The sequence below is a fragment of the Perca flavescens genome, chromosome 9 (assembly GCF_004354835.1).
Source record: "Perca flavescens isolate YP-PL-M2 chromosome 9, PFLA_1.0, whole genome shotgun sequence".
Classification (NCBI taxonomy): domain Eukaryota; kingdom Metazoa; phylum Chordata; class Actinopteri; order Perciformes; family Percidae; genus Perca; species Perca flavescens.
This window is the reverse complement of record NC_041339.1, coordinates 24,272,252-24,285,145: the sequence shown is the minus strand read 5'-3', so window position 1 is coordinate 24,285,145 and position 12,894 is coordinate 24,272,252. Positions and strand designations below refer to the sequence as shown.

At 40.3% G+C, this 12,894-nt stretch overlaps 1 protein-coding gene across 3 annotated transcripts in view; it reads left to right on the top strand.

The window, feature by feature from the left end:
• kdm4b (lysine (K)-specific demethylase 4B) overlaps nucleotides 1-12,894 on the top strand; it is a 62,584-nt gene that overhangs the window by 28,434 nt on the left and 21,256 nt on the right. For all 3 annotated transcript variants that reach the window (XM_028587296.1, XM_028587298.1, XM_028587295.1), the window contains exons 7-9: nucleotides 3,359-3,462; nucleotides 4,892-5,029; nucleotides 12,161-12,357. In XM_028587296.1, the coding sequence (XP_028443097.1) occupies nucleotides 3,359-3,462; nucleotides 4,892-5,029; nucleotides 12,161-12,357 (439 nt within the window). The remainder of the gene's footprint in view (nucleotides 1-3,358; nucleotides 3,463-4,891; nucleotides 5,030-12,160; nucleotides 12,358-12,894) is intronic.

The following is a 12,894-nucleotide window of genomic DNA, read 5'->3' as shown; positions in this document are numbered from 1 at the left end:
ACACTAGCACACATCCAAAGCACACTTACTGGTTCTCCCTTGCATGGGAGAATATAAAGTAAAGTAGCTCTTCTCAGCTACTACACCCTGCCTCATTCCTCTTAAGCACAGCATGCACAAAAGTGTTTGGCACCCTTTAACACTCACAATAAACAACCTTTTGGCAGTTTCTTGTCTGGCTGACACAGTGTTGATGTGCACGCTGTAGGCCACACATTGAATAATCTATTGCATGTATTCCGCAGTTGAGAAACTTGTGATGTCCCGCTTTCTCACCACATACAAAAACATAGATTTATTTGTCACCTGGCTGTGCGAAAATGGAGTCTGAGAAGGAAGAGCAGCTTCAAGCACTTAATGAGTGCAGTCACTTGTACTAAAAAGACCAGGAGGGCTGTAGATGCGAAATTTAGAGAAGAGGCTGGTTAAACTGACGCCAGCAGCATCGACTGTGTATGTTGCCTATACAATGAAGTCCAATCAGTCGGGACTGTGCAATATGCCTCAATGGTTGATTCATGGTGCAGAGGAGCAGGCATCGGCTGTTGCTGCTTGCTATATTGTCTGTCACAACACATTAGAACAAGTTTGACGGAGTGTGTCAGAATGCATATCTAATTAACTTAAACCCGTACATGTTTTGCTGAATATTAGAGTTGGTTCGGACATGAGGTTCTCAAATTCTGTGACTCAGATAAATAGTGCCTGAAGTGAAATAGTCTTTAACAACTCTGCCTTTAGTGTTTCCACCTACCCCTCTCTCTTTGACATAAGATTTCTCCTTGCGCCTCTCCCTTTTTATTCCCACCACTCATGTTTCCCTCCTCTTCCTATCCCCTGTTTTGATCAATGAGGATTAGCTTGTTATTGTTGCTCAGAGTGAGGTAAAAGATGTGGGGATGATGGCTGAGTGTCTCTGAGTTGCCCCAATCCAAACTACATTAAATAGACACACTGTTTGTCCTTGTTGCTGTGAAGAGTTGAGAACAAATCAATAATCACAAATCCATAGCCGCTGTCACTTAACATCTTATTTTGTGCTGGAGTGGCTGGAATATGTAATGCACAAAATGTGAGTTGTGACGGACAGGCAATCTCTTCAAAGGGAAAAAAAACTGTCCTGGTAAAATAAAACACATGATTTATAGTGTAGTGTATGCATGCTGGTAGGATGATCAAAGATTTAGATTATATGCATATGGAACTACAAGTTACTAGCGAATTCAATACTGGGGTTCATAGATATCGAACCCCAAATTTAAAATACACAATGTAGACATTTCTTATCACTCTTCATGTGAGCATAGAGCTCACAGTCAGATCGCAGCCTTCTTTTCCCTTCTAAGCAGCTGGCAGTAGGAGGAAAGCAATGCCAACATTATTTAACAAGCACCTACTGACCTATCAAAGCCATCGTCGGCACAGGTAGCCAACTGTTTACGAGGTCCTAAAAAGACAGTTATGAGCGTAGTAGGAATGCCTAATAGGTCTGGGACAATGGTCTTGTTACTTGAAAACTTCAAACATTTGACACAGCGACAGCCTTTGCTCTTATCACTCCTTATCTCCGCATTATTTCAGTCATGACTTCATACTTTTTGGGTGGGAGGGTGCAGGGTTTGAGGCAGGAAGTTAATTTTCAAACTCAAAAGGACAGAATGAAGCCTTTAAGTTAATATTACCCAGCGGAGATCTCTGAGAGCCAGCTGCATTTTAATGGGAATTAATACCCGGGCTCTGTCGGCACATTATTCACCTTTTTTATCAGCTCCAACAAGCAGGCAGCTGATGAGAGAATAGAGACCCGCTCTCCCTCTCTTGCTTTGTAGGGTGGAACCGAGGCTGAAACAATGCAGTGAAAAAGAAGGATGAAATGGGTGCCGATTATACTGTCAGTCACATTAAAGTTTAACTGGGTGGAGACTTGGATGGACCCCCCTTTGAGGCACTGGCGGGTACAGACAGTAAAGAGCGGGAGAGTGAGCGATGGAGGAGAAATTCTTTCTTTTGATTATGCTAAGTCCGTGCCTCTCTGTCTCCAAGAGCAAAAGTGAGCCTTTGTTTTAGATAGGGAGTTGGCGCTTTGAAAATCCAAAATGTCAGAGGGGTATATTATGATGTCAAAGCAGTCTGTGTTCTTAAGGAGGTGGGGTGGTTGTTGTATAACAGATAAGGTAACATTGCTAAGTTTCAGCAGCTATTCAAGTGTGCTTTTGCTTACATAGTCGTAGTTGCAATCACACATTTGCACAATAGAATAATAAAGAATTTGAATGGTTTTGTAAATATGCAGATGTTTATTCACGAGTGACCTTGGGTGCATAGCCATCAACAATTAATGCACAGCCGTTAAAAACCTCATTGTATTGTTTGGGATTATCTATAACACAGTTAACAGATGAGACCATGGTTAAGGCAATGGGTAACTTCTGTCTTCCAATCTTGTTAGGGCTGCTGCTTCTTGAAATTACTAGCACAATATCTATACACCCAATTGTCTGCCATTGCAAAGTAGATCTTCTTCAGGCAAATGTTTTGTCTTTGGTCATGCTATATGGGATAAAGATTTTTAAATATATGACAGCACCCAGTCCCAGTTTTGTGCTGTAGTCTTTCTTTGTGCCATGATGCAATCCAGCAGAGATCCCCTGAAATCCCACCGGGAGGCACACAAACAATGCATTGCCATGCACTGCGGTAATATGATTATTCCACACTTTGGGTAATAAATTAATTCACGCCCATGTCATGGGGAAACCGGATTTCCTTTTTTCAGGTTGTGGGATTAAGAATAATATAGTAAACACAGCTACATTTCTGCTGCAGAAATCTGTTTAATTAGCAGTGCTTATCTGGCGTTCTTTACATATTTAATAAACTCTTAAAGCAGCATCCTATCACTAAACCGTTTTCTAATATTTTACATTAGAAAAATTATGAACGATACAAATTAAAATACATTTAAAAATGGTCCAATACATATATGAAAATAACCACATCTACTGTAAAATAAAGGTAGCGTACAATTCTGATTACTGATCATACATTATGTAAACTAAGGTTTTAAATGTAATGAAACACAATACATAAACATGTCCAGTGAATTTCTGCCTTACAATGACACACAGTCCTCTGCGTTCTGTATATTTTCGCAGATTTACATATTTTTAATGTTGACATGTATAGGAATTTCACAGAATATGACGGAAAGAAAGACAGGTATACTGCACATATGGCTACACAATGTTTGGTATTGTACAGTCTTTGGTTTTAATATAATGTAAACTTGGTTTTTATCAAATAATTTGGGTCTATCTGGATTGTCAGTGAAATATCTGTTCGCTGTCACCCCCTGCAGGCTTCTTCCCCGGCAGCTCCCAAGGCTGTGACGCCTTCCTTCGCCACAAGATGACGCTGATATCTCCATCCATCCTGAAGAAATATGGCATTCCTTTTGACAGGGTGAGTGCCGACTGGTCCATGTTGCATGACAAAGGGCATTTTATTGTTCACCATGAGAAAATAGGATTCATTTTTGTCTAAGTATAGGGGATAATGTCTCTGTTAACATTCAAAGCTTCTATTTCTTTACTTCAGCCAGTATTGAATGACAGTCATGATGCCTGCATAAAGGTAGAGCCACCTTTTACATTAACATCTTTTCACACATCCTCAGTTGCATAGCGATGTGGCGAAGACATTCATATTAAAATAATAAAGGACCATGTTGGTTGGATCAGTGGGTAGAGCAGGCGCACGTATACTTAGAGTGGTTTATGCCTCGACGCAGAGGTCCAGGGTTCGAATCAGACCTGTGACGATTTCCTGCATGTCTTCCCCCTCTCTCTCCCCTTTCTCACCTAGCTGTCCTGTCAAATAAAGGTGGAAAAGCCCCCCAAAAAAGAAAATCTAAAAAATAATAATAAAGGTGCTTGGAATATATAATGTTTGAGGAGTTTAAGTTGTGTATTCCTTACTGCCTGGTCTCTGATAACATTTGTGGTTCTTGCGTAAGAAGACGTGGGCTTATTTTGAATGACTAATGACAACGCAAGGCTTTGACGCAAACATCACAATTCCTACAGGCTGCACTAATGATACTGTATGATAGTTTGGTTGTCTGTCATAGGGAATTGATTGGCATTCTTTCTGTTTTTGTTCTATTCATTAGGCAATATACATCTTCACAGTGCAAAAGATTAATGAAAGATTGAAGGAAAATAAAACTGGCACAGAGCAGCCATACAAGGTTAACTGTCAGCAGGGGGTTCCCCCCCCCACCCCATTTATATCTCCATTCTCCCCTCAGGACGTCATTATCACAGCGAACATGTTACTCGTTACAAATCTACAGTACCTCTCTTGATTCATGTGAAAAAATAAAACCGTCTTCTTGCATTCTTGCAATAGCAAAAAGGGATGTTTGATATCTGAACCACTGCCTTTAGATGAAGTTTCTCTCCTGCTCTCAGCCTCTACCCCTGTTTCTCCCCTCATGCCTGTCACCTTGTCTGGCTTGATGTCTCTTGATTGCCTGGATCCAGGCTTCACAAAGACGTTGCGATCCACAGCCAGACATATAGGGCTTAAGTTGTGGGGCTAGACATAAAAAAAAATAATAAAAAAAAAAGAAGAATGTTCTGAACTTGTCCTCACATTTTTAAACCTTCTCAGAATAACACTGTGCTCATGTGAAGACACTCAACCCTTGGAGCAGCAATCATGTTTGGCTGAATTAATTTTGCTCGCAAGTCAGAAAAGTTGTTTCTGAGGAGTTGAACACCTAAAACCTCAATGGGAATTATGTGTAAAATGTTTCCATATAATCTTTGCCTCTACAAACTGAAATGTTTTGTAAATCTTTTCTGTTTTTTTTTCTCTGTTTGATCAGATAACTCAAAATGAAGGGGAGTTTATGGTCACCTTTCCTTATGGCTACCATGCTGGCTTCAACCATGGCTTCAACTGTGCAGAGTCCACAAACTTTGCCACCCTGCGCTGGGTGGACTACGGCAAAATGGCTACCCAGGTAAGATAAGTCAGGCATACTGGATATTAAGTCTTGTAACAATGAGATGAAGTCAGTGTACTGTAAAGGTACAATGACTGCGGGCAAATGTAGACATTCCACTTCAAGAGGTTTGATCCAATGTGTCATTTTGCAGCCTTCCAGCTTTGGCTGTTTGGTTCTCTGAAGGAATAAAGTAATAGATCATATCGAAATATAAAAGCAATGTCTTGTTCTCTGCTGCTGCACACCATCTGTTACCGACACTAACTGTACCCTCGCATCCTTCCATTGACGCAAGCTGCCTCTTTGCCTGTGGGCTGCTGAGCATGAAATTGACAGGGCATGGGTTGGTTGTGGACGGGAGCCCAACTACAATGTAGTCTTTTCTTGGGTGTGAGTGTTCACATGTATGTGGTGTGCCCCTTTCCCTGCTTTCTCTCTACTTGGCTGCATGTCAGATTTATACAGAGCTACAGCTCCCTCCCTTCTCCCTTTTTCTCATTTTCGGCCTTCCTACTTTACCCATGTGTCCACTTGTAATTTAAGAACAAGTGGTCCAAGCTCCAACAGTCTTCCCTTTACCCAGCACAGTGCTCAAGGGAGCACCCCCCACTAAACTTGTCTCAGTGTGATAAAGAAGAGTGGTCCACTCACTCTGCACTGCTAATCCGAGTCGACAAATCAACAGCGCAGCACCACGCACAGTCAGAGGAATATGAAAGAGAACAGCTTGGCCAATGAGACGGGCGCTTTCTGCCAGTCCACCTTTTTCTCTTCGTCTTTTTATACAGACATTTTCATTCTCTTGGGTCGGTGCAGTAGCATAGTGGTTACAGAGATTGTCTGTTAACCATTGCTGCTTCAATTCAGTCCCAACGGAAGTTAAATAGTTTTTTTTGCCCACGGTTTTAGTTCTCAAGAGTGCAATTAGAACAATTATCACAGACACATCTAGATAGTGTATTGGTCTGTCAAATTGTCAGTATATTAACTTAGGTTAGTTACCTTCTTTTTTGAAGGTAACTAATTATATTTTTTTTAATTGAATTTCAAATGCCTGGAGAACCCAGACACACAAATTGTCATTTAAAGTCCCTTAAAGTCAAGTTTTTAAATACAACTTTGAGTACAACTCAGCCCTTAAAGTGAGACCATGTCACTTTTTAAAGAAGAAATAACACCTTCTTCTTACAAAGGAAAAGCTCCTTGGTTAGTTCAATGATCTCAGGAGTTTTGCAAGCAGTAGCTTATGCAAGCGTTTGCATCTCTTACTCCACATTTTAGCATTTACCATTACAGTATGCTGTAATTGTAACGTGTCTGACAGCTGAATAGCAAAAGTTACATAGGTTAGCTTCAAGTAAAGTACTCGTATGTAGAGTCTTAAAAACATTGCACTGCATCTTCAGTGAGAAATTGGGCAGTTATTTCCACCAATATATTTTTGAGTAATTTGTTTTATATATACAGTAGTTTTATATAGCTCGCCTACACCAGCAACTTGCTTGGCAACATTGAAGTCTCTCATTGTCTCTTGGTCTTTCTAACTCCCCCCATCTTTCCCTCTCTGTCTTAAGCTCAAGCAGTCATCTGTTAACTCGTTTGGCTGTCTTCCCTCTCTCTCCTGCCCTCTCCCTACCAAGCCTTATTCTGTCAGCACCAAACAGGACAGTGAGCGATGGGGCTCAGGATCGAATTTGTCACCGTTTGGGGGCTGACAGAAAACAGCAGTGAAAAGGAGAGAGTGAGCTTGGGCGTGCTTCATGTCTCAGTTTTCTTAAATTCAAGCTCCCCAACTGCTGACCCATCTGTCTGACTTACCAAGCGAACACACATATGGTCAAAGCGGGCCTACTGTCAGCACTCTTTGTGTGCTGTGTGTGCATCTACTTCTATTATTTCAGACATTGCAGTCTTAATTAACCTTCTCCTCAACCTTCCTGAATATGCATTCGGTATTAGCCATTTCATTTTCTTTCTTTGAAGTAATTCAGGGGTTCAACTTCTCCCTCAGAATACTTCAAACAGACATGGCTATTGACTCTAATTGACTATTGTAGGGATCACCTTATACCAAATCAAAAACGCATGTACCAAGCATCTTTAAAACAACTGTCAACATAAAATGACATTCACAATAGATGTACATAAGTCCCTTGTTTAAAGGGGTGATAGAATGATTATATAGGGTATTTCACACTGTGAACAGAGCTTTTCTTCCAAATATGGTATGCTCATGAATATTTAGATGAGCTGCACGCTGATTGGTTTGAGCGAACCACATAGAAACACATTTTAGACGAGAAAGCAGGTCTCATATTTCAGACACTGCAAAGTTATACATTGTCTACTATTTTGTTATTAAATTCACTTCCGAGACTTTTTTATGCGAGAAATCGACTATATAAAGCTCAAATATGGGCCATTTTACGAAATTTGATGGCTAATTGCAAATTTGGTAAGACGTGTCGGACTGTAGGAGCAATCTCCATACCCAGTGAAAGTCACCGTTTCTCGGTTACTTACTACCAGTTGCCGGCATAGACTAGAGTATATTTACAGTTTGAATTTCGTCATGCCACTTATATATCAGCTACCCCAAGGTCTTATAAAGCTACCAACTGTTTCCGATTTCAATTTAATGCATTTTTGTGAACATTAGGGGTTTCGTTAGCTGCTAGTGTCCCTTCAATCCTATGTGTACATATCGCGGCTCGTTAGCTACACTTTTGGCATAACTAGAGTATATTTACAGTTTGAATTTCGTCACGCCACTTATAACCGCTCCCTAAGGTCTTAACAAAGCTAACAATTGTGTCCGATTTCAATTTAATGCATTTTTGTGAATTTTAGGGGTCTCCTTAGGAGGAGCTGCTAGCTAGGCTATGTGTCCCATTTAATCCTATGGGAAAAGATTGTTGCTACACTTTCGGCATAACTATCGTATATTTACAGTTTGAATTTTGTCACGAAATGTATATCACAGCTCCCTAAGGTGTTAACAAAGCTAACACCTTTGTCCTATTTCAATTTTGCCATTTTGTGAATTTTAGAGGTCTTGTTAGGAGGGGGCAAGCTAGCTAGCTAGCTAGTTCTCATTGATAGAGCTCCATCCAGCTCACTCGCGGACAAGAGGCGTTTATTTCCCCGATCGTTTGTTTAAATAACTCGATACACATCCATTATAAGATTAACTGGAGCCTGTGGTAAGAGATTGCGGGCGTAACAAGTTCGCTGACCACACCCTCACTTACACAGAATGGCCATTTAGCAGGAAGAGGGGCGTTGCAGGCCAAGGAGCTCTGTCAGGGCAGCAGCGTTTGGTAGTCCACTAACCCAGAAATGGTGACTTTGCGTGGGTATCAAGCACCGTTGGCTGCCAGCCGTGACGGAGCTCCATCTTCCTCACAGCAGGCCGGTTTAGCCATACATTTTTGTAAAACGGCCCATATTTGACCTCTACATAGTTGATTTCTCGCATAAAAAAGTCTCAGAAGTGATTTTAGTGGTAAAACAGCAGATGAACAATTTCTGAGATCTGCCTGACCTATTCAGAAGACTAACTGACCTCAGATCAGTTAGTGGCCTAGTATGTAAATTTTGGGGCGTTACAATGATAGAAGGTAGTGCCATATAAGGAGGAATTAAGAAGTTGATGTCAACTTTTAGCTTTGTTCAGATTTGCCCGTTTTCAGAGGCAGTGAGAATTCAAATTGTGAGATTTGCAGAGGAAAGAGGTGTCAATGGGATTTTGAGGTTCTATGTATGTCCTATTCACCCACCAAACTGTCGTTATTCAACTATGACAGGGTAAAATCGGTTTTGCATTCTATCACCCCTTTAATTTGGATAGAGAAGTAGGAGTTTAACCTATTTTGATCTGGTCATGAAGTGTCACCCAGTGCTTAGAGAAAAAAAAAAAGCAGAAATCAAGAAGAAAGCCACTGCACTAAGCCACACTGAGTTGTATGCTACATGCAATTTTTTTTGCTAAGTTTGTAAGAAAACAGCTCAGCAATGAGCCAAATGAAGATGGCAAAACAGACCTTACAGATTATTTCTGAAAATAGTTATGTCCGCCACACCATTATGTTGCTGCATGTTAGCAGATTCTATGTTCCAGGTCTGTAGTATTCTCAATGAAAGCCTCTCTCTGTTCGTCTGGTGCTCAGTCACACTTTGCGGCTGTTCCCCCAGGCTTCTGCTGTGATTTTTACTGACTGGGAGAGCAGCAGAAATCATCCTCCCTGTTCCCAGACTAAATCACATCACTTTTTCATCGTGAAAGTGAATTGCAGAGGACTCACTCTGTCTTTTTTTATATTTGCTTGCAGACTTGTCTTTTTTGGGGAACCCAGACATGCTGTGATTGGAGATACTGAATTTTTATTAGACTTTATTTATATGCAACCCATGCCAACGATAACCATAAACAAAAAGCATTTTTTTTAGTTGTGTGGGAAGCTCACTGAATTATTAAACGGATAAGAGTATGATTGCTCTTGTAGCAAACCCTGCATAGAGCCAAGGACAAGTTGTGTCCACAGAAAAATGCTCAAATGTTCAATATTCTTCCAGCAGACCATGAAAAGATGATTATTTGCAACTTCAGTTTCAAGGCAAGCTATGCAATACCTTGCCACCACTCACTGCCATTAGAGGGTAGTCATATTGTAATAAAGGACAGAGACTGCTTGCCACACAGTGGGATTTGTGGGCACTGTTTCATCACAGTAGAAATATTGCTAACATTTACAACCGAAGACTTGGTGCAACATAAACATAAACCTGACCGATGCAGTAATACAGTGCTGTATATACTGTTATGCACACAGTCAGTACAGTTATAAAAGCCATACACCACTTAGTAATAACATTTCTGCATCACTCACTATTTATTTAAAAAAAAGACAAGAAATGAGTGAGTCATTATTTAAACTTTGTCAGCACCTTTTTGTCACAGCATATGGAAAACCTTAGAAACATTTGTGGAGCAGACACAAGCAACTGAGGCTTCAGATATGTTTTTGTCCCATTTCACAGTAGGTTTTAACAGCATGAGCAGCTGAATTATATCATAGACTGTATAAAATGATATACAGCTCTGCTTTGCAGTATGTTACACTTCTGCATTTTCCATCTTAACTATTTGTAATTACATCTCCAATTGTTCTTAATTCTTAGGATCATCTTTCTGGTTATTTCTGTCCTCATCAGTGATAATGTGATCCAAGCAAGCATAAAGAATTTGAGATAATCAAATTTTCCCAGCCACTGTGGGTCAGGTCCTACTAAAACCCTGTTTTATTATTAGTACATGGCACAATCACTGTGTCTCCTGATCCATAGAGAGTCCCCAGGCTCTAGGTTTTCTGTGGCTCCAACAATTTAGCTTCATTAGGAGCCCAAGTATACTTCAGGGCTCATTGATTGCCTGCCTCAGGGCGAGTTTTTGTTTTTCCAGATCGTGTGCATATCCAAATCTGTTTCCCTCCTCTAATTAAGTTTTCATATGATAATAAAGTGTAACTCGTCCTGGCCTTAGAGAATGGCAACAATCTCCATAACCTCTTAATAGTTTCATAAAAATAAAATGAGCCTTTATATCCTTTTACAAATAAATAATGGCACATTTTGCTAGGAACAATTGGTGTAAGAGCAATGTTTATCTTTTGTTCTTTTGCATTTGTAGTTTCATGGCATGTTGCTGTTTTCACTAAAGGTTTCACGATGGTAACAATCAGCTGTACCCATGCTCACTTGCCCTCCCACTTTCCGCTCCAACACCCCCCACCCAACACCATATATTAATGTTTCCGTCTGTCAAGTGGTGTCTCGATAAGATGTTGGCTGGATATTGTTTTGCTGGGAAGGGTGAGCTGCTGTGTTCCAAGTAATTGAACATAAGGCTCTCAGTACAGCTCAGGAAATAATAGGGCCAGAATGTTACCCAGCAAACAAGGCACAAAAGAAAATATTCATCTCTCGCTCTCTCTCCTCACCCATCTTTGTTTGTTTCATTTCCCTCCATTTGTTTCCTTCATTCCCAAACGTCTCTGTGCTGTACCTGCCATTATATGCAGAATAAGGTTTAATTTTACAGCTCCTCCCTTCTATAGTCAGCAGAACGATCCATTGTATCCATCCTGTAATGTCGTGATGAAGGTTTGAGGAGGCATCTTGAGGTGTGAGTGGTTATAGGGTGCAGCTATCGCTCTCATTTACCTCTAAACTATCTGCACATTGTCAAATTGAGCAAAGTCTTATTACCTGCCATATTTTACTCCCTATCATATTTGATGCACATTTACAAACCCATGGGGCACCAATTATTGGCCACTTCTTTGTACACTTATGGCCTCACAGAGATGGAGATTAAAGTGGTGTTTCATCCAAACCTTTTCTGCCAAGTTACTTTCTTTGAACATACTGTATGTTAACCTTACCAGCCTTTTATCTTTAAAAAATGAAGTAGTAAATTGTGGCAAAAAACACCTGAAGACTACAACAGTCACCACTTTTGGTGTGTACTAACTGTCTTTATGGTTACATGTCCTCAGTTTAGATTAGCTAACATTCCTGACTTTATTTACTTGTTCACAACTGCAGTGATATGTACACTGTCATTCAAAAATCGCTTTCATTAGTAAATGCGGTTGTCAATCTTATACACTGGCTGCATAAATGTAGCCTTTCTATTGTATCTTCCCCCATATTGTAATTAGGGTGAAATCAAGGTATGTCGGGTGTATCATAATTAATGCGATTTGCATACATGATATTTCAAATGCAGAATTGTAGCCGATTAATAATGTTCTTTCATTGCAAGAGAAAAGCCTCTTCAGTGGGGAGAATAAAGACACGGTCTTGGCAGAGACCATAACACACTTGTCATACATATGAATCTAATGACGTATTAATTATAAAACATTACAAATATTTTTTTGTAAATACATAGAATTTCAGTTTAAGATCCATCTTTTTGTAAAATTTGATTTCTGCTGCAAGACAAACGGCAGATTTCTTCCGCTGTGGAGGAGTAGGTTTGTTTGTTTACGGTGGAACATAGGTTGCTTTATGTCCTACCTGCAACCACTCTCTACTCTTAACATAACGTCACCTCTTCCTTCTCTGCTCATTATTCTCTAGTGTACCTGCCGTAAAGACATGGTGAAGATCTCTATGGACGTGTTTGTGCGCTGCCTGCAGCCGGATCGCTACGAACTGTGGAAGCAGGGCAAAGACATCACAGTGTTGGACCACCTTAAGCCCACAGTGCTCAACAGCCCCGAACTAGAGCGCTGGAGGGAGCATCGTGTAAACTACAGAGCAAATGTCCTGCGAAAGTGAGAGCACAAACTGCATAAATTGTCTTAATTCTGAGGTTTTGATGCAAATTTTGCACATGAATATAAATATACAAATCTGCACATTAGTAATTTTAATGCCTTTTGAAAGATTATAAAATCATAAAATGGTTTATTGCCTTGGTGAATGGTGCATACATGAACAAACATATTAAACATTAAAGCTATAGTGCGTAGTTTCTGTCGCCCCCATGAGGAATTCTAAGTAATGACAACAAAACGGTCGGCACGTCCACATGATATAAGCCTTATGTTATTGCGCACGCGCCCCCACCCCTCCTCGATGCAGTTACTAGTAGCCAAGGAGGACACGTAGGATTAAAAAAAACATGATGGACTCTTCAGAAGAGGTAATGATCTTCACTTGAGTTTCTGCGTGGGAAAGTCACCGGACGACACAATCTTCTGAACATAGCCATACTGAGAAATACAGAGAGAGTTGTGTGGAGCTGATAGTCTTAATTGGCTTTGTAGCAACTCATTTGGCAATGGCATGAACATGTAACAGACATTTAT